The sequence below is a fragment of the Balaenoptera borealis genome, assembly GCF_965194805.1.
Source record: "Balaenoptera borealis genome assembly, chromosome: 12".
NCBI lineage: Eukaryota > Metazoa > Chordata > Mammalia > Artiodactyla > Balaenopteridae > Balaenoptera > Balaenoptera borealis.
The window spans coordinates 68,233,644-68,255,148 of record NC_138869.1 but is presented as its reverse complement, the minus strand read 5'-3'; the positions used below and the strand labels follow the sequence as shown (position 1 = coordinate 68,255,148).

General features: G+C 40.0%; 2 protein-coding genes across 3 annotated transcripts in view; one reads left to right on the top strand and one right to left on the bottom strand.

The window, feature by feature from the left end:
- The window catches only part of LOC309607989 (HLA class II histocompatibility antigen, DO beta chain), a 29,775-nt gene extending 18,958 nt beyond the window's left edge, over window positions 1–10,817 (top strand). The window contains exons 5-6 of one of the 2 annotated variants that reach the window (XM_082347236.1): window positions 12–43; window positions 209–10,817. In XM_082347236.1, coding sequence (XP_082203362.1) covers window positions 12–43; window positions 209–235 — 59 coding nt within the window. In that variant the 3' untranslated portion in view covers window positions 236–10,817. Of the gene's footprint in view, window positions 1–11 lie in introns of both variants that reach the window. The other variant, XM_082347235.1, reaches the window with a different exon arrangement.
- Window positions 10,818–12,601: 1,784 nt separating this feature from the next.
- On the bottom strand, window positions 12,602–20,292 carry LOC309607996 (HLA class II histocompatibility antigen, DRB1 beta chain-like). Its single transcript, XM_082347246.1, has 3 exons — window positions 18,026–20,292; window positions 16,206–16,305; window positions 12,602–12,772 (listed from the first exon to the last, which is right to left on the bottom strand). The coding sequence occupies exons 1-3, from the start codon at window positions 18,330–18,332 to the stop codon at window positions 12,745–12,747; spliced, it is 435 nt and encodes a 144-aa protein (XP_082203372.1). The 5' UTR covers window positions 18,333–20,292; the 3' UTR covers window positions 12,602–12,744.
- Between the last annotated feature and the right edge of the window lie 1,213 nt (window positions 20,293–21,505).

Below are 21,505 nucleotides of genomic sequence, written 5' to 3'. Positions count from 1 at the left end.
TTTTATTGTAGGACATGTGGAGACTCTGTTGTCTGGTGCTGAGGTAATGTCTCCTTCCTTAGCTTTTGGTGCCAGATCATTCACCCATCCTTTGGCGGAGGGAGGGTCACGGGGATAAGATGTAAGTGACTCTGGCTGGGTGCGCTGCCTGCTGAGTCCCTGTGCTGGAGGGTGGGGGACTCACGGGACTTTATCACTGTCCCTGCAGGTCCCAAGAGCAGTTCTTCGTCCATAACCACATTAAGGTCCTAATAGAAGCTTCTCCCCCTGGAGCCTGAAGAGGGATCGAGTGGCCCTGGATTAAGTGAAGGACATTCATGAGGTCAATGTTCTGGATGACTCGTTTCCATGCGACCTTGGAGGAGTCCTGAACTGATTCTAGAGTCTTGTGTTCTGAGATCACGCATCTCTCATCCTTGTGCCCTTCTTCCTCCTCCTTGTCTATACTAGTCCCCATTTCCAAGGACAGTGTCCAGAAATTCCCCTAAGACCTAGCTCCTTCCAATCCCAAACTTTACTTTTCTGTGGTCCAACCCTAACCCTCTAAGTCGTGATCTCCATCTTTCTCTCTTCCAAAGGCAGCCCCACAGTCTTCAGAAGACAAACGTTCAGATAGTCACTGCTCCCTTTTCATTGTTTTTTAAAAGACTTTTTCCTTTAAAATAAAACTGAGATAGAGATAACCACATAAAATGTATAATTCAATACATGACTTAAGGCAAAACCCCTGTAATCAATGCTCAGTTCAAGAAATAGAACTTTTCCAGCCGCTGCATAAGTCTCCCTGCTGCAGGCCAATCAAAGCCCACTCCCTCCTCTCAAAAGTAGTCATATCCTTGCAAACTATTTGGGCATTGAATTTCCTTTGAGGGATGATTTTATTACACTTACAATTTTAAAAAAATCATCTGTAGGACTATACAGATTGTCTAATTTCGGGGTCAGCTTTGGTAAATTTTGTGGGGTAGATTAATAAGGGTACAAAGTATTTGTCATTCATCTCATGGAGATGTAGCTGGCCCTGGACTTAGACCATTCTGAGAGTACGTCTAAAGAAGGCTTACAGCTTTTACTTTCCTATTGGAAGTTGTGAGCCATCAGGTAAGAAGTTTGCCTTCAATGCTGATGGGACCACATAGGCCACGTTAAAGGCACTGGAATTGCTGAGGGAGAGAGTGTCTCCGTGTCCCAGTTGAGCCTCCAGAGGACCCCAGCCCCAGCTACCATCTGACTGCAACCACATGAGAGACCCTCTGTGAAAACCACCTTCTAAGCTCAATCAACTCCCAGAACTGTGAAAAATCATTAAATGGCTGTAGTTTTAAGCCACTAAGTTTGGGTATAATTTGTTATACAGAAATAGATCATGAAATGTTGTTTTTGGGTGTAATTTGTTATACAGAAATAGATCATGAAATGTTGTTTTTCAAAGAATTTTATCAAAACAACAAATCAACCGGCACAAAATTCTTTATATCCTGTTAGTATCTTTTAATGTTTGTAGAATCTGTAGGAATGGCATCTTTTTGTTACAGATGTTAGTAATTTGTAATTTGGATTTTTCTTCCTTAACAGTCTTGCAGGTGGTTTATCAAAAAAAAAAAAAAGAAGAAAAAAAGAAATCTCTAGCTTTGTGATTTTCTTTATTATACATCTATTGTCCATTCTATTTCCTCTCTTATCTTCATTATTTCATTTGAATATATATGGAAGGGTTTAATTCTGGGCTCTCTTTTCTGTTCCACTGGTCTATGTGTCCATTTTAATGCCAGTACTATACTGTTTTTATTACTATAGTTTGAAACCAGGAAGTGCGAAACCTCTGGTTTTGTTCTTCCTTCTCAGGGTTGCTTTGGGTATTCTGGGTCTTTTGTAGTTTATGATTTTTTTGCTATACAGGTTGCTAGTCCTACCTCGTTCACTTAAAACTTGGTATATTAGTCCTTTGCATGGCTATATCACAATTCATCCATTCTCTCTCTTAAAATTAAGACTGTTTTTTTTCTCTTCAATTACTTTTTTTATATGTCATCTGGGGCACATGTATGAGAATTTATTTAGAATGTTTTTATCTAGGATGGAAGTCTGGGATTATCCAACTACCCAAAGGGATATATACCAATATTTAACATATTTTATAATTTTTTGATGTACAGAATTTTCATAATCAAGACAAAGTTGTCAGTTTTTCTTTTTGAATTTGGAAATAATTTTGTTATTCCTAACCTGGTGCAACAAACATTCAATTACAAGTCTCTTTAAGCTCATGTAGGATTGTTTCTTTTAGATAGATATTGTCTTAGCCCATTCAGGCTACTACAACCAAATACCATAAACTGAGTAGCTTATAAACAGCAGAAATTTATATCTCACAGTTCTGGAGGTGGAAAGTCTGAGATCAGGATACCAGCAAGGTCGGGTTCTGGTGAAAACCCTCTTCTGGGTTTGCAGACTGTCAATATCTCACTGTGGCCTCACATGGTGGAAAGGAAGACCCTGGTCTCTTTGGCCCTTTATAAGGGCACTAATCCCATTCATAAGGGGTCCACCTTCAGGATTTAATCACCCCCCAAATCTCTACGTCTTAATACCATCACATTAGGGACTAGGTTTCAGCAGATACATTTTGTAGAGGCACAAACATTCAGAACATTACAGATATATGGGTGTGGATTTTATTGTTGTTGTCAATCATGTAACATTTGCACTTTAATTTTTTAATAGATACCACCAAACTCCCACTCATTCATCACGCTACTAATAATATATGAGAGAATCCATTCCCACAGACTCTTGTAAATCCTTTATTTAAAAAAAACAGACTATTATATTTGCCAATTTGGGGGAGAAATATTTCATCACATTGCTGTTAGAATTTGTATTTTTTTCTGATTATTGGTGTGTTTGAGTAAATATTTTATGTTTATTGGCCTTTGGTGTATTTGCTTCTGTAAATAGTCTGTATCTTTGCTCACTTTTCTGTTGTTTATTTTTGTTCATTTATTTGTTGATTTGTTGGCAATTTTACACAATAAGAAAGTTAGCCCATTGTCAGCCTTGTGTGTTGCAAAGTTTTCTGAGCTTTACATATTTCTTTAAAATTTATTTAATCCATGCAAATAAATTTAAAATTTTTATTCAAATACATATTTTTCTTTATGTCTTCTAGACTTTCTGTCTTGCTTAGGAAGACTCTTTTTCTTTTAAGAAAGATTATTTTAACAGGCTTCTTGAGGTATAATTTACTTACCACAAATTCACTCTTTGTACATGTAAAATTTAATGCTTTCAGTGAATTATAGTTTTTTTCTTTTAATTTATTTTTTATTGAGGTAACATTGGTTTATAACACTATATAAGTTTTATGTTACAACCTTATATTTCTACTTTTGTACACACTAGAGTATGCTCACTGCCAGATTTAGTTTCCATTCATCTTCGGAGAGTTTATCCCCTTTACCCATTTCACCCTCCTCCCACTTCTGGGTATTTATCCAAAGACTATGAAAACTCTAACTCGAAAAGATATATGCGTCCCCATGTTTATCACAACATTATTTGCAATAACCAAGATATGGAAACAACCTAAGTGCCCACCAACAGATGAATGGATAAAAAAAAATGTGGTGTATATATATATATATATATATATATATATATATATATATATATATACACACAAACATGCACATACAATGGAATACTACCAGCTATAAAAAAGATGATCCCTGGTGGCGCAGTGGTTGAGAATCTGCCTGCCAATGCAGGGGACACGGGTTCAAGCCCTGGTCTGGGAGGATCCCATATGCCACGGAGCAATTAAGCCCGTGAGCCACAACTACTGAGCCTGCACATCTGGAGCCTGTGCTCTGCAACGGGAGAGGCCCGCGACAGTGAGAGGCCCATGCACTGTGATGAAGAGTGGCCCCCGCTCACCGCAACTGGAGAAAGCCCTCGCACAGAAACGAAGACCCAACACAGCCAAAAATAAATAAATAAATAAATTAAAAAAAAAAATTCTATGAGAACACAGTTAAAAAAAAAAAAAAAAAGATGAAGTCTTGCCATTTGCAACCACATGGATGGACCTTGAGTGTATGACCCTAAGTAAAATAAGTCAGATGGAGAAAGAGAAATTATGTATGATTTTACTGATACGTGGAATGCAAAAACAAGTAAATAAAGACAAAATAAACAAGACATATCAAACAAAAATAAATGCTTAGATACAGAGAACAGAGTAGTGGTTACAGTGGTGTCTTTTGATTGGTTAATTCAATCTATTTACATTTAGGGTGAATATTGATAGATGAGGATATGGTACTGCCATTCTATCTTTTGTTTTCTGGTTGTTTTATATCTCTATTGCTTCTTTTTTCTTTGTGTTTCTATCTGCCATTTTAGTTTGGTGCTGTTAAAGGATGTTTTTCTCAGTTTCCTCTTTTTTAATGTTTCATGTCTCTATTCTAGGTTTATGTTTTGTTGTTACCATGAGATTTGTATAAAATATCTCATATATAAAATAGTCTTTTTTTCTGCTGATAGCATCTTATCTTCATTTACCTATATGGCTTCTGTATTTTTCCTCTTCCCTTTTTATGTTTTTGTTGTCTCAAATTATCCCTTATGTTGTGTTTGTTCTCAAATTGAAGTAGCTCTAGTTATTTTTATGCCTCACCCCCTCTTTTACCTTTATGCTACAATAAGTGTTTGAAAACCTATTCTGATACAGAGCTGCAATTTTCTGATTCTGTCTGTGTATCACCTTACTCAAAGTTGTGTGTACATTTTACCTTTTTGAAAGCAGCTCTTTTGCCCCTTTCCTATTTGCCCATTTCTGTTCCCCTCTAACCTTAAAAGAACCTAATTATAGGAATGAGATCACTAGGCAATTAAAACTAACTCCCGACTTATGCTCTCCTGAATGCACACCATGCCTTGTCTAACCTGTTGATTCTTTTCCTAGATAAAAAGCAGTTAAAAAATGACTAGCTCTCTACCCCCAGCAGCCCAACCCCCCCAAGCAATCCTGCAGGAGATCACGCAGGCAAGATAACATCTGAAGAGAGAGTCAGCCAGTCTGCACTCAATGGAGAATGATGCAGAACCCAGCCTCCTGACTTGGTGATTCACTAAGATTCTTTCCCTCCATTTTTCCCTTTAAAAACTGTCATGGCTGAGCAGAATCTTTGGAGTTGGTTTGGGAAACAAGTCCACCTTATCCCCAGATTTCTGGATTTTCTGATTAAAGCATGTTTCCTTTCTACTGACACTTGCCTCTCAAATTATTGGCTTATGAGTGGCGAGCAACTGAACCTGTGTTCAGTTACATTTTTATTTCTGGTAGAAGAGCTCCTTCTTACATCTCTTGTAAGGAAGGTATACGTTGATGAGCTCTCTCAGCTTTCGTTTGTCTGAGAAAGTCTTTATTTCTCCTCATCTCTGAATGACAACCTTGTTGGATAGAGCATTCTTGGCTGACAGTTATCTTTCAGTATTTTGAGAATGTCATTCCACTCCCTCTTGACCTATAGAATTTCTGCTAAGAACTCTGCTGATAAACTAATGGGGGTTCCTTTGCAGGTTAAGATCCTTTTTTCCCTGGATGCCTTTAAAAAATTCTCTGTCCTTGACTTTTTTTTTTTCTTTTTGGCTGTGCTGTGCAACATGTGGAATCTTAGTTCCCTGACCAGGGATTGAACCTGTGCCCCCTGCAGTGGAAGCATGGAGTCCTAACCACTGGACCACCAGGGAAGTCCCTGTCATTGACTATTTTTTTTTTTTCATTTTCGCCAAGAACTTTATTGAACAACGTATTCACCCTTTTGTTCCACTACCTTCTGCCATTTTTCAGGCAACTTCATAATTCCATCTTCCCAAAACTTTTTATCTTTTTGAGCAAAGAACTGTTCCAGGTGCCTTTTACAGTCTTCCAGGGAATTGATATTTTTTCCATTAAGAGAATTTTGTAAAGACCGAAATAAATGGAAATCCGAAGGTGCAATGTCTGGTGAATATGGCGGATGAATCAGAATTTCCCAGCCAAGCTGTAATAGTTTTTGCCTGGTCATCAAAGAAACATGCGGTCTTGCGTTATCCTGATGGAAGATTATGTGTTTTCTGTTGACTAATTCTGGACACTTTTCGTTGAGTGCAGCTTTCAGTTGGTCTATTTGGGAGCAGTAGTTGTTGGAATTAATTGTTTGGTTTTCTGGAAGAAGCTCATAATAGAGGACTCCCTTCCCATCCCACCATATCCTGTCATTGACTTTTGACAATTTTAATATAATGTGTCTTGGAGATGGTCTTTTTGCATTGAGTTAATGAGGGGCTCTATTTGCTTCATTGACTTGTAGATTCAGTTCCTTCCCCTGGTTGGGAAGTTCTCAGCCATTCTTTCTTTTTATTATATTTTAAAAAATTTATTTATTTTATTTATTCTTTTTTTTTTTGGCTGCGTTGGGTCTTCGTTGCTGCGTGTGGGCTTTCTCTAGTTGAGGCAAGTGGGGGCTACTCTTCCTTGTGGTGCGCGGGCTTCTCATTACAGTGGCTTCTCCTGTTGCGGAGCATGGGCTCTAGGCGCACAGGCTTCAGTAGTGACTCGTGGGCTCTAGAGCACAGGCTCAGTAGTTGTGGCTCACGGGCTTAGTTGCTCCACGGCATGTGGGATCTTCCCGGACCAGGGCTTGAACCCGTGTTCCCTGCATTGGCAGGCGGATTCTTAACCACTGCACCACCAGGGAAGCCCCTCAGCCGTTATTTCTTTAAATAAACTTCTCTCCTCCCGTCTCGCTCTCTTCTTCTGAGATACCCATCACCCTAATGTTGCCCTTCCTAAAAGAGTCAAATGGCTCTCATAGAATTTCCTCATTTAAAAAAGATTTTCGTGCTTGCTTTGGCAGTATATATACTAAAATTGGAACCATACAGAGAGAGATTAGCATGGCCCCTGTGCAAGGATGACACGCAAATTCGTGAAGCGTTCCATATTTTTATAGATAGCTAGTGGGAAGCAGCCACATAGCACAGGGAGATCAGCTTGATGCTTTGTGACCACCTAGAGGGGTGGGATATAGGGAGGGTGGGAGGGAGATGCAAGAGGGAGGAGATATGGGGATATATGTATATGTATAGCTGATTCACTTTGTTATAAAGCAGAAACTAACACACCATTGTAAAGCAATTATACTCCAATAAAGATGTTAAAAAAACAAATAAAAAGATCTTTCTCTTTCTTCTTCTACTAGTATCATTTCTACATTTCTATCTTTGAGCTCACAAATTCTCTCTTCCATACGGTCTGCTCTATTTCCAATGCTTTCTAATGAATTCTTCATCTCGTTTATTAGTTCTTTAGCTCCAGAATTTCTGTTTGGTTCTTTTTTTTTTAGGGTTTCAATCTCTTTGGGAAAGTATTCCTTCTGTTCTGCCTTTGTGAGTTTCGTTGCTCCTTGAGTTTCTTCCTGACAGCTGTTTTGAATTCTCTGTCACTTAGATCATCATATCCCATGACCTTATGATTGGTTTCTGGAGAATTGTCATTTACTTTTGTGGTACACTATTGCTGTGGTTCTTCATGGTGCTTGATGAGTTGTCCTCTGCCAGCACATTTGAAGTAGCGAGCACACTTCGATTCTAATGAATCGAGGGTTTAGAAGTTAGAGGCTTTTCTTTTGTTTTCCAATTGGTGGCACTAGAGCACACGGTTTTGGTTTCTCTTATCTGAGCTGCCTCTGGTTATATTTGAGTTCTTCTGTCAGAGGTGTTGCAAGGTGCTCTCACTGTCACTTCTTGTGCCTCTGGAGTCATTTGGTGCTTTGCTGCTGCCAGTGTTGCTGGTGTTGCCACCTGAGGCTCTGAGATGGGGGCTCTTCTGCTGTGTCTGGGATCCCCTGAGTTGCCATTGGCTGTTGTTTCAACCACCAAGTACTTTCTCTTTCCCAGAGGTCAGGGAGTGGGTCTGATCACAGGGTTGGTTCTCCCCACAACCAGCCCCCACACTTAAGTGGGGTCCAACTGTCACCTCATTAATATAACGGGACACCTTTGTGGCTCTCATCACTTTGGAAATTCCAAGGGTTTTAGGAGAACTGTGCCAGGAATGGGGAAAAAGACCAAATATAGATTTCATTTTATGAAACCCAATATCACACTCTGGGAAAAATTAAGTTGCCTCTTGTGTAATTAAAAATTTGTTAAGATGGTGGGTCTCATGGAAAGGATTCTTATCAAAATTAAAGTTGGGGAACACAGGGAAATTTTTGGAGGTGATGGATACATTTAGCCATTGGACAGCTACATTGATCAGCTCTGGAGGTGCCCTACCTGGGGCCCATCTGCTATGTAAAATAAGTAAAAAAAAAAAAAAAAAAATCAAAGCCAAATTGATTGGGTTTTTTCTGCTACTAGCAGCAGAAAGCATCTTCATTGAAATAGTCAGGCCATACATTTTAATTCAACCTTATAATTTCACACCAGGTTTCAAATAAAATGAGAGGAAGCGTTTCTTCACCTCAGATAACAAAGCAAGAGTAAAGCTGCAACCTTGGGATCAAATAAAACTTATCTCAACTGTATGTCTATTGCAGACATGACTATCTCCTTATTAAATTCCTATAGCATGATGACTTGTTTAGTGTAAATAATACACAATGCAACTAAGATGTTCAAAAAATAGACTGAATTTGCTTAAAAATAGAATAATAGTCTCTGACACTGGAGGAATTGTGCTCAAATGATTATTACTTTGAAATAAACTTCTAAATCAATCACTTACACTTAGGATTTCCTTCTTTTTGAAACTGACTCTTCAAATGGAACAAAATAGCAGAATCCTCTATTTTCTCAACCAATTTCTTTCTCTGAGACTTGTCCAACATCTTTATATAATCTATATTACTTATAATTACTTCTAATATAATAATTTACTTATATTCCCAAAGTCTATGGAATTTAGAATTATATAATGATTTAATAGTTGCACAATGTTTTATACCAGGGTAAAATATTTCTTTGACTTACTTTTCTAGCTTGTTTCTAATCACATACTTTTTGTCAAGTTTGTTTCCATTCTTATCGTCTGTTTTCAGTTTATGTATCTCCTTTTTAATCTTTTGGATTAAATTTACCATTTACCAATCCCATCTACCATTGCAACAAAAAGATGAAAATACCTAGGAATAAACCTACCTAGGGAGACAAAAGACCTGCATGCAGAAAACTATAAGACACTGATGAAAGAAATTAAAGATGATGCCAACAGATGGAGAGATATACCATGTTCTTGGATTGGAAGAATCAACATTGTGAAAATGACTATACTACCCAAAGCAATCTACAGATTCAATGCAATCCCTATCAAATTACCAATGGCATTTTTTACAGAACTAGAACAAAAAATCTTAAAATTTGTATGGAGACACAAAAGACCCCGAAGAGCCAAAGCAGTCTTGAGGGAAAAAAACGGAGCTGGAGGAATCAGACTCCCTGACTTCAGACTATACTACAAAGCTACAGTAATCAAGACAATATGGTACTGGCACAAAAACAGAAATATAGATCAATGGAACAGGATAGAAAACCCAGAGATAAACCCACGCACCTATGGTCAACCAATCTATGACAAAGGAGGCAAGGATATACAATGGAGGAAAGACAGTCTCTTCAATAAGTGGTGCTGGGAAAACTGGACTGCTACATGTAAAAGAATGAAATTAGAACACTCCCTAACACCATATACAAAAATAAACTCAAAATGGATTAGAGATCTAAATGTAAGACCAGACACTATAAAACTCTTAGAGGAAAACATAGGAAGAACACTCTTGGACATAAATCACAGCAAGATATTTCTTGATCCACCTCCTAGAGTAATGGAAATAAAAACAAAAATAAACAAGTGGACCTAATGAAACTTGAAAGCTTTTGCAGAGCAAAGGAAACCATAAACAAGACGAAAAGACACCCCTCAGAATGGGAGAAAATATTTGCAAATGAATCACCGGACAAAGGATTAATCTCCAAAATATATAAACAGATCATGCAGCTCAATATTAAAAAAAAACCCAACCCAATCCAAAAATGGGCAGAAGACCTAAGTAGACATTTCTCCAAAGAAGACATACAGATGGCCAAGAAGCACATGAAAAGCTGCTCAACATCACTAATTATTAGAGAAATGCAAATCAAAACTACAATGAGGTATCACCTCACACCAGTTAGAATGGGCATCATCAGAAAATCTACAAACAACAAATGCTGGAGAGGGTGTGGAGAAAAGGGAACGCTCTTGCACTGTTGCTGGGAATGTAAATTGATACAGCCACTATGCAGAACAGTATGGAGGTTCCTTAAAGAACTAAAAATAGAATTACCATATGACCCAGCAATCTCATTACTGGGCATATACCCAGAGGAAACCATAATTCAAAAAGACACATGCACCCCAATGTTCATTGCAGCACTATTTACAATAGCCAGGTCATGGGAGCAACCTAAATGCCCATCGACAGATGAATGGATAAAGAAGTTGTGGTACATATATACAATGGAATATTACTCAGCCATGAAAGGGAACAAAATTGGGTCATTTGTAGAGACATGGATGGATCTAGAGACTATCATACAGAGTGAAGTAAGTCAGAAAGAGAAAAACAAATATTGTATATTAACGCATATATGTGGAACCTAGAAAATGGTACAGATGAACCGGTTTGCAGAGCAGAAATTGAGACACAGATGTAGAGAACAAACGTATGGACATCAAGGGGGGAAAGTGGCGGGGGGTGGGGGTGGTGGTGTGATGAATTGGGCGATTGGGATTGACATGTATACACTGATGTGTATAAAATGGATGACTAATAAGAAAAAAAAATAAAGTTGTACCTAATATAAAAGGGGTTTTTAATATGTGTTTGCCGAATAAATTTATCAATTAATTGATTTACTGGTGCACACCATATTTAGTGTTTAGTGATATAAAAAAATAAAATTTTGATTACATAAAATATTTGAATGTTCTTCAATTTAAAATGATTAAATAAGATATTCAGACAAGTCAAGCTTTCAAATCTGTTCGTTACAACATATATTCTCATTGTCATTTAGGCAACCACTTTTACAAACCTTCCATTGTTTCTATATACACATGTGAGTAGAATAGAATGGGTATAGCTAGATATTCTTATTCTCCTCCTCTAATTTATTAAGCAAAATGTTGTATACTACACATACTCTCCTGTACCTTGTTCCAAATATATTTTGGAGATTATTCCATAGCAGGGTACAGAGAGCTTCTCATTTTTTTCTAGCTGCAGGGTACTTCATCGTTTAGATCAGTGTATTCATGCATTCCCTTTTGTTTCCCAGCACTTTCTCTGTTTTCTGCTAAGGTAAGGTCCACACAGGATTCTCTCATGACAGACAGTTTGTCATACTATCTGGGGGGCGGGGCTCAGAAATACATCTTTTCCACTACAGTGGCTTTGTCCTGATAGCTTTCTGAAAAGAGCACATCCCAAGTCAGAGTCAGCATGCAGCTGATTTTTATTCAAGAGATAGAAAAAAAAATTGAGGTGTTGAAGTCTACCCTTAATAATAAAAGGAAAGTTCTAGAAGTACCCAGGTTTAGATATTTTCTTTTAAAAAAATCAGGGAAAAGAGACAAAAGAATGTGATTGAAGGCATCATATACTTACAAGTTACCTGCATGTCTTGTATTTGTTGTCCCCTTTCTGTATCCCATGGTGTGAAGGGACTTGTGTGTCTGTCTTTGAGAATGCAAAGATGTAGGAGACCAGGAAGTGGGTTCAGTAAGGGCTTTCTCCTAGCTCAGGGCAACACATCTAAATACACAATGCAGAAAACCCGAGATAAAACAGGGAAGGAAGCAAGGAAACCTTCCAGATCACATGTGTCCAAAATTCCGGAATGTAAATGAAAACCATCTTTGTTTTGTGATGCAACTCTCCCTTTCTCTTTTCTGTCTATTTCTTGTCCTTGATGCTGTATGAAGCAGAAGATTTCACTCCCTGTGTATTTCAGAAAATAAATATAAGGAAATGTGGGCCAAAGGAGGCAGCAAGGGTAGAAAACAAAGAGGATCAGGAAAGAATGAAATAAGGTATTGGAATCAACATTGGGAACTTCCAGGTCCAGGTTAGGGACTGAGGAAGCCATCCAGGACATTTCCTGCAGGGTCATTCAACCATATCCTGAGCATACCAGATCCTGAGAAAGTACTCTTGTTGTGAAGAATGAGTGTTTCGTGCTGTGAAGAAGCTGGGACAGAAGGTTCTTCTTTTTTTTTTTAATTTTTTTTTTTAATTGAAGTAGAGTTGATTTACAATGTTGTGCCAATCTCTGCTGTACAGCAAAGGGACTCAGTTACACACATATAGACATTCTTTTTTCTATTCTTTTCCATTATGGTTCATCACAGGAGATTGGATATAGTTCCCTGCACTATACAGTAGGACCTTGTTGTTTATCCATCCTATGTATAATAGTTTGCATCTGCTCATCCCAAACTCCCACTCCATTCTTCCCCTACCTCCCCTCCCCCTTGACAACCACAAGTCTGTTCTCTACGTCTATGAGTCAGTTTCTGTTTTGTAGATAGGTTCATTTGTGCCATATTTTAGATTCCACATATAAGTGACATCATATGGTATTTGTCTCTTTCCTACTTACTTCACTTAGTATGATCACCTCTAGTTGATGGGACAGAGGGTTCTTGCTTGAGTGTCACCATCTTCGCTTCAGCTCAGGAGTCCTACAGGAGACAGAGGAGAGTGTTGTTTCCAGACCTACCTCTTCATGCTGCTTCTTTCCCTCTTTTTGGGGGCCTCACGTTAAAGCCCTGTAGTAAGAAGGGGGAAATCATTCTTAAGACTCCCTGAGCCAAAGATACTTTAGAGCACAGGCCTCTTATATTATTTATTTATTTATGTTTGACTGAAGTATAGTTGATTTACAATGCTGTGTTCATTTCTGCTGTATAGCAAAGTGATTCAGTTACACACACACACACACACACAGACACACATACACACATTTTCTTTTCCCTTATGGTTTATCCCAAGATACTGAATGAATATAGTTCCCTGTGCTATACAGTAGGACCTTGTTGTTTATCCATCCTATACGTAATAGTTTGCATCTGCTAACCCCAAACTCCCAATCCATCCCTCCCCCACCCCCTCCCCCTTGGCAAACACAAGTCTGTTCTCTTACTAGCTGGTGCAAAGCTTTATTGCAAACCACCTAATCAGAATTCAAAGTCTTTCTCATTTTGTCTATCTCCTGTCTTGTCATCTCCACCACCATTTCTAGGAGACCAAATCTATCTCTAAAAGAAGATGAAAGGGCATTACCTGTTGGTTGAAGTCCAGAGTATCCTAGGAAAGGAAAGGGAGGATGTATACTTAAAAGATACGGAGGCAAGTCTGTCCCCGGATACAATGTCCCCAGGCCCTGACTCCCCCCTCTCACCTGAGATTTCTTTACATCACCACCCATATCACCTGATGCCAGGGTGGAGAGGAGAGCAGACCCTGAGAGCATGTGACCTAGGAAGCTTCCGTCACACAAATCCAGCATCATTTCATCAGGTTTAGCGTCTCTTCCTGCATTTGCCCCAGGATCTCCATCTGAGATCTCCATGCATGATAACCCTTCTCTTATCTCTACAGGCCATCACCTCTTATATTTCACCCATAAATAACCATGGACTGTTGATTTCTGGATTTCCAGGAAATTTGAGATCGACTAGGTAAAGGTTGCTCGATGTGTTCTCTGAATATCGATGACCCTGTATAGGATAGGGTCATTGATATTCAGAGAACTCACTGAACAAAGCCGTATTTCTTCCTCCAAAAAACCTGCGGGGCATCTCAGCTGCTAACAGCTTCCTTACCATTTTAATTCCTGATTAAGAGCAGACCCACCCCAAGGAAGAGCAGACCCATAACACAGGCCCCGAGTCTACTCAGCATCCTGCCTTGTGAAGGTTCATACTGTGTCCCTGAGAAAAGAAGCTAGTTTGGGTGATTTTTACCCTGAATCCAACTTCTCTGAGACTCTGAGAGCTTTGATTGGGGGGAGAAGCCTGATCTGAAAGAACTAGAATAATTGGCCATTCCTAGAAAAGGAATGGCTACAAGGTTCAGGCAGTGAATCGTTTAAGTATCACAGCCCTGGCATAAGGCCACACGTCTTCAACATCTGATGGAAGAGGAGCCTGGGACTGGATGAGATTGAACTCCCCTCAGGTCAGGAACATCCCTGTAGAGGATGTGCCCCTTCTCAGGTCACAATAACAACTCAGAGCAGGAGTGTCAGAAGCACAAGCCCAGCCCGACGCAGGGGACTGGTGCCCAGGGCCAAGGGGTGACCATGACCTGTGATGTCATGGGAGGCTCGAAACAGGGACATCTCTATTCTGCTTGTCAGGCAGAACTGCCTCCCCAGGGAGTATAGGTATTTGTAGAAACCATCACGGGATATCTGTAAACTATCAGGGGATTTCTATCACAGGTTATCACAGGGCAGCCCCAATAACCTAAGCTGAAGGAGAGAAGAACATGGAGCAAATGCACATATGCTGTGGGGAGAGGAGAAACCTGACACTCCGGGGTAAGCAAGTCTCCTCCCGGATGCATAAGGAATTTTCAAGGTCAGAAAACTTCTCACTCCATTCCACTGCGACAGGGCTCGTCCAGCTGGGGTGCTCCACGTGGCAGGTGTAGACCTCTCCACTCTGAGGAACTATTTCAAGCATCACCATGAGCTGGAAGGTCCAGTCTCCATTAGGGATCAGGCCTGTGGAGACCACCCCCGCCTCCTCTTCCTGGCCATTCTGGAAGCACCTGACTTCAGTGTGGCCTGGACAGAAACCATTCACAGAGCAGACCAGGAGGCTGTGGTGCCACAGGGGCTGGGTCTTTGCAGGATACACAGTCACTGTAGGCTCCAGTAGGAGAGAAAAGGTAGAGGGAATAGCGAGGGAGACAGTAAGTAACCTGACCAGATGCAGCCTTGGGCAGGCCAGGCTGCCATGTGGCTTAGGAGAAGTCAGTGTCATGGGTCTTGAATTTAACCCCTAAAACAGGGCCTGTTAGAGTTGAGAGATGTTAAGCAAAATTGTGGGGTTTCTTTCCATAATTTGAAACAGTTACTTATTGTTGAAGTATTTACAAATTTTGCAAGACACAGGGTGCATTGAATAAAAGGGTGATTTCTGTAACTAGGCTGCCTGGGTTCAAATCCAGGCTCTACTTCTAACTGGTTAATCCTGGGAGAGTTTTTAAATCCCTTTGTGCCTCAGCTTTCTCGCCTCTAAAGGAGGATAATGATATGAATTTACCTCTTCAAGTTAAATGAGTCATATATACAACCGAATACTACTCAGCCATAAAAAAGAACGAAATAATGCCATTTGCAGCAACATGGATGGACGTAGAGATGATGATACTAAGTGAAGTAAGTCAGAAAGAGAAAGACAAATACCATATGATATCACTTATATGTGAAATCTAAAATATGACACAAATGAACTTATCTACGAAACAGAAACAGACTCACGAACATAGAGAACAGACTTGTGGTTGCCAAGGAGGGTGGGGTTGGGGGAGGGATGGAGTGGGAGGTTGGGGTTAGCAGATGTAAGCTATTATACTGTATATGGAATGGATAAACAACAAGGTCCTACTGTATAGCCCCAGAGAACTATAGTCACTATCCTATGATAAACCATAATGGAAAAGAATATTTTAAAAAGGATGTATATATGTATAACTGAATCACTTTGCTGTACAGCAGAGATTAACACAACATTGTAAATCAACTATACTTCAATAAAAAAATATTGATCATCATATTAAAAAAAAAAGAGTTAATGGACTTAAACTATGTAAAGAAATGGCTGGGGGAATTCCCTGGCGGTCCAGTGGTTAGGACTCTGTGCTCTCACTGCTGAGGGCCCGGATTCAATCCCTGGTCAGGGAATTAAAGTCCCACAAGCTGCACAGGGGGGCCAAAAAAGAAATGGCCAGAACTTAGCCTTCAGTATATGTCAGTTACTTATTGAATGTTTTTACTGTGAAAGAAAGTGTGATTCAAAGCTTAAGGGTAAATTAGGGAACAGTAGTGGGGTAGATAGAGATGTAGAGTGTGAAATCCTGGTTACACTGCCTCAATGGACTCATGTCTTAAAACAGCACAGAAATGGTTCTTCCCCTGAGAAGCAGAAATAGACAGAGGTCATTCTGTAACTCTGTGAGTTGTGTCTCAAGGAAAGCATGAGTCCTGCAGAGGAAAAGGAACAAGGAAAGTTAATCATTTAAAAAGTTTTTATTGTTTTATACTCAGCTGATGGATCTCTCTCTCTCTTGCTCTCTTTTTTTTTTTTTTTTTTTCTCAAAAAAGCCACATCTAGTTTTGCAGTTGTTATCGTTTTAGAATTCTCTCTCCTTCTAAACTGACATTTGAGATCAGGGCAGGGTCTGGGACTCTTAACATCTGAGACAACCTCTAGCACTCTCAGGCCTTCAATAAATACAATTATTTTAAAAGAAAGGAGAGGGACTTCCTTGGAGGTTCAGTGGTTAAGACTCTGCCCTCCCAATGCACGGGGCCTGGGTTTGATCCCTGGTTGGGGAACGAAGATCCCACATACTGCAACTAAGCCTGCGTGCCACAACTAGAGAAGCCCTCATGTGGCAACAAGACCCAGCACAGTCAAAATAAAATAAATAAATAAATAAATAAATAAATTTAAAAAAAAAAAGAAAGGAGAAATGGGGGACACATTTGTACAATACCACAAAATAGCAGATTTAAGATCGATGGTAAATCATTAGTCACAGTTTCTATTTCAGTAAGTAAAAAATGTTAAATTCTTAACATGGAAAATATTGAACAGAATCTAATAGAAACCACAAACTGGATAAAATGTTGAATCAAGTATCAGCAAAGTGTTAATAATCTTACTGCATAGACAACCCATAAAATTACTGAGAAAAACACTAGGACCCTAGTGGCAACAGATTAATAGATAATGCTTTGGGCAGTCATTACAATTGGGGGAAAAAAAAAGAGAGAAGAACTTTAGGAATAAAAGAAATGTAAGTTAAAAATAATAAGATATAAATTTCCAACTAAGTGGCAATATGGAAAATAAAATCTAACAATGGGGAGTGTGGTTTTATTAAATTGCTTACAACCATACAAAGGGAAAACACAACTACTTAAGTACTATTAGCATTATAAAAATAGTAACATCAGTATGGTATTATTAAGTAACAAAGTTATATCTGAAAAGCTAGCTTCACAATCATTTCAAATACGTAAAAATATACACACTAAGAAAGCAAAAGAGTAGTTGGAAATTTAAACCTAAAAGTAGCCTCAGAAAGGTCGGAGGTGAATGGGAGGTTCTTCTCCGCTGCACCCCTAGAGATTAGTCTCCCTCACAAATTTCATTCTCAAAGAAACGCTCCTGCACACAGACGCCAGCACATTTATTTCAGGGGTTTCAGGAGTAAGAGGGTGTGTGTCCAGAGCAGACTGGGGCTCCTCTCACGTTCTCCCAAACCTTTTACATTTCTCACCTCTCCTCCCCTACCCTCCCCCAACCACAGACACCTGGAGGTCCCTTCCCGTATCTCTGACCACCCACCCGAGTCAGCCTTTTCCTCCGTCTCCCCTCCCCCAGGCTCTCCCAGGGTGGCAGCGGAGGATGCCTGGAGCCCTCCCTCCTGCATACCTCTCCCCATACACCCCTCCCCCCCGGTCCTCTCAGACCCCGGGCCCACTCCCCCCACCATACACACACTCTCTCCCCTCTCACCAGCACACATTGACAAAATCTCACTTTAGTTTTCCCACAGAAGGCTCTCACGTGTACCCTCGTAACTTGTACTTGTCCATAATCCTACACACTCACCCTGGACTCAGTCCCTCTGTCTCTGTGTCTCTCTCTCTCTGTCACCGCCCTCCCCCCGCCCCGCCCCGCCCCGCCCCCGACCTCGCCGCCGCACAGCGCTGCTCTCCAAGAACTTGTAGTTGATCCTGCAGAAGGTGTGCCCGGCGGCCCGCGCCCGCTCCAGGGCGTCCTTCTGGCGGTTCCAGAGCTCCGCGGCCGGCCGCCCCAGCTCGCTCACCGCCAGGTCCTCCCCCACGTGGCTGTCGAAGCGCACCAGCTCCTCCCGGTTATAGATGTACCTGCCCAGGAAGTGCACCTGCCGCGCGCTGTTGGAGAAATGACATTCGGACTTTACCTGCACCATGAAAAGTGCTGTGGGGACAGGAATGATGTTGTCACCCGGGCGCATGGGAAGAGACTGGCGGTGACGCCCACCGATGACAGGCGCTCGGGCGCAGGCGGGGGCGCTAGGACTCCCTCGGAGGCTCTACAGGCACCCCACGGGTTCATCTTCTACCTGCCAGCGGTGGAGGAAGGACGTGCTGGCGGAAGAGACCCCCCCCCCCCACCTCTGCTCCTGAGCCATTCGGTCTCCACTTGGTTTCCATGCTCGCCTGGACATCTCCAAGTGTGAACTGGACCGGGATTTGCCCCATCACCATCTCCTCTTAGGAGCCTCCTTCATTCTGTAAGTACTTGGTTAGGGCTGTGCTTGTGCCCAAACTTCGCTGTCCCTTGGGACTCTAAGGAAGGGAGCACAGCCATCTCCCCTCTACTTGTGGAGCTTAAAATTTAGTGAAAGTGATGGACAAAAGCCAAACACGCAAGAATTTATACAGAAGTGAGAAATGTCAGGATAAAAGTGTGGCGTTCTATAGCAGAGAATGGTAGGATGACCTAAATTAGGTTAGGGTGCCAGAGAAGTGGTCTCTGAAGACATTTAAGTGGTAACATAAAAGGTTAAGTGGATGTGAGCTAGAGGAAGTGTGTGTGTGTGTGTGTGTGGTGTGTGTGTGTGTTTAGGGGAAACAGAGAGACACATTTTAGGTAACAGTAATACTGTGTGGAAAAGCTGAAAGAATTGATGAACTTCCTCTAGAAAGTTCACTGAAGCACAGAGAGTGAGAGAAAGGAGGGGAAAAGATTAGACTGGAAAAATCACGTGGAACCAGGCACTTAAAATCCTTGTAGGTGACATTAGGATTTTGACTTTATGCTAAACGTAATGAGAACTATTGAAGAGTTTTAGGAGATTAAAACCATAACCCCAATACAGGTCCACAATCCCTTTTCTGCATTTCCAAATCTGGACAGCTCAGAAAATCAGATTTTCTAAAAATTTGCTGCCAAAATTCGTTTGGCAAATCTGACCTGCTGAGGGAAGGGGTCAAACGTATCTTAGAGCTCTTATTGGTTACATGTGGTCTGTAGCTTCACTGTGTGTAAAGATACATATAGACATAAATATACACATATATATCATATGAATGCACATATTTTTGATTTGGTCTTAAATTACAGTATCGTTGACATTATGTTAGTTCCAAGTGTACAACATAATGATTCAATACTGTTAAAGGTTATACACCATTTAAAGTTATTACAAAATAATGGTTATATTTCCCTGTGTTGTACAATATATCTTGTTGCTTATTTATTTTATTCATAGTAGTTTGTATCTCTTAATCCCACACCTTTATCTTGCCCCTCCCTCCTTCCATTTCCCCACTTGTAGCCCTAGTTCACTCTTTGTGAGACTGTTTCTGTTTTGTCATATACATTTGTTTTATTTTTTAGATTCCACTTATAAGTGATAATGTAGAGTATTTGACTTTCTCTGTCTGACTTATTCCATTAACCATAATACTCTGTAGGTCCATCCACATTGTTGCAAATGGCAGAATTTCATTCTTTTTTATGGCTGAGTAATAGTCCACTGTGTGTGTGTGTTTTTATATATATATATATATATATATATATATATATATATATATATATATATATATATATACAAACCACATCTTTACCCATTCATTTGTTGATGGACACTTAGGTTGCTTCTGCATCTTGGATATTTGTAAATAATGCTGCAGTGAACATTGGGTTGCATGTATGTTTTCAAATGAATGTTTTTGTTTCTTTCAAAAATGAAAATGAAAATATTTTTAATGTTTTTGTCTTTAGATTTAGTTGAACTGTGAAAATGTCAAAAAGAGTTAAAGAATAACCCTGTGGTTAAAAGTAAGAAGAATAAATGGAAGTTTCTGGTATCATTAATAGTGTGGAAAGTAGCATTGCTGCAGAAATTTGAATCATTTTACTGAAAAACATGGTAGCAGCCACCACTATTTATGAGTTAAAAAGACAAGTTGTTGAAAGCAAATAGAGATGTGATGACCAAGAACTCGTGACATTTTGAAAAACATGGCGTAAGGCAAAAAATCAAAATGAAGATCTTGAACTTGCTTTGATTGAATGGATTCAACAAGAAAGTAGTGAATTTGTTCAACTGTCTAGTTTTGGGGGTAATGAAACAAGCTAAATAAAACCACGAAGAGCTGAACTGGAAGGTGAGTGTGTGGAGAAAGTGTAAGTCTAGAATTTTTAGAAGCAGCATAGTGTATATAAAGCAGTGTTTTCAACCTCAGCACTATAGACATTTTGGACCAGGTGGTTCTTTGTGGTTGGGGAGAGGGAGGTGTTCTGTGCATAGTAGCCTGTCTGTCAGCTTTCCTGGTCTCTACCCAATTAGTTGTCAAAAGAAACCCCCTGTGTGACAACTAAAAATGGCGCTATCTGGAGCCAATGTTCTGCGGCGGGTGAAGGAACGGGGAGAAAGGGTGCTGAGCTGTCGTTGGGTGAGAACCTTGGGTGTAAATCATATGAAAAAAATGCCCTGGAGAAACCACTCTCAATCATGCAGCAGCTGAGAGTGACATAGAAAAACTTGCCAATATTATATCTGTTGAAAATCTTGGTCCTACAAGAAATATGTTTTTTGGGAAGCCGGTCCCAGTGAAGAGCTGTTTTTTCCAATAAAATAAAATTGTTCAGTCCAACCAAAGTTGACTATTTCTTTGTCTTGGCAATTAGTCACTGTGATATTGTGATTTATGATAAGAAACATGTATTTGTTCTTCATCCTCGTTTCTGCCACAGATCTCCTAAAACCCTGGAAATTTCCTAAGGGGTAAAATCTATAAATGAGTCTTTTATATTAATTAGGTGACTTTTGGATCCAGTCTAAGGAGATGTACTGGTCCATAGTCCTCCCTATCTCAATAAACAGCACCACCATCCACCCAGTTATCATGCAAGACAAAATCCTGAGGGATAAGCTTTTGATTTTCTATCTTCCAACTCCCACCATTTAATTCATTAACAAGTCACTCAACAATCTATCCCAAATCTGTTCACTTCATCGCTACTACACTAAATGAAGTCACAGGCACATCTTCCCTGGAGAACCCTTCTACTCTCCCCTAACTGGTCTCCGTGACTCCACTTGGAACCCCTGCAATCCAATCTCCATGAGGTAGCTAGAATTAGTTTTTAAAATAAATATAAATGGACTCTCCTTGT

Bases quoted from the DNA above. Each gene is read 5' to 3' on its own strand.
- LOC309607996 (XM_082347246.1), bottom strand. From the start codon at position 18,332: ATGCGCCCGGGTGACAACATCATTCCTGTCCCCACAGCACTTTTCATG. The intron at 16,306-18,025 runs GTCGGGGGCGGG...TTTCCTCTGCAG, and splicing joins CAGCGCTGTGCGGCGGCGAG to GACTCATGCTTTCCTTGAGA. The intron at 12,773-16,205 runs ATGAGTCCATTG...TGTCTCCTGTAG, and splicing joins TTTCTGTGCTGTTTTAAGAC to GACTCCTGAGCTGAAGCGAA.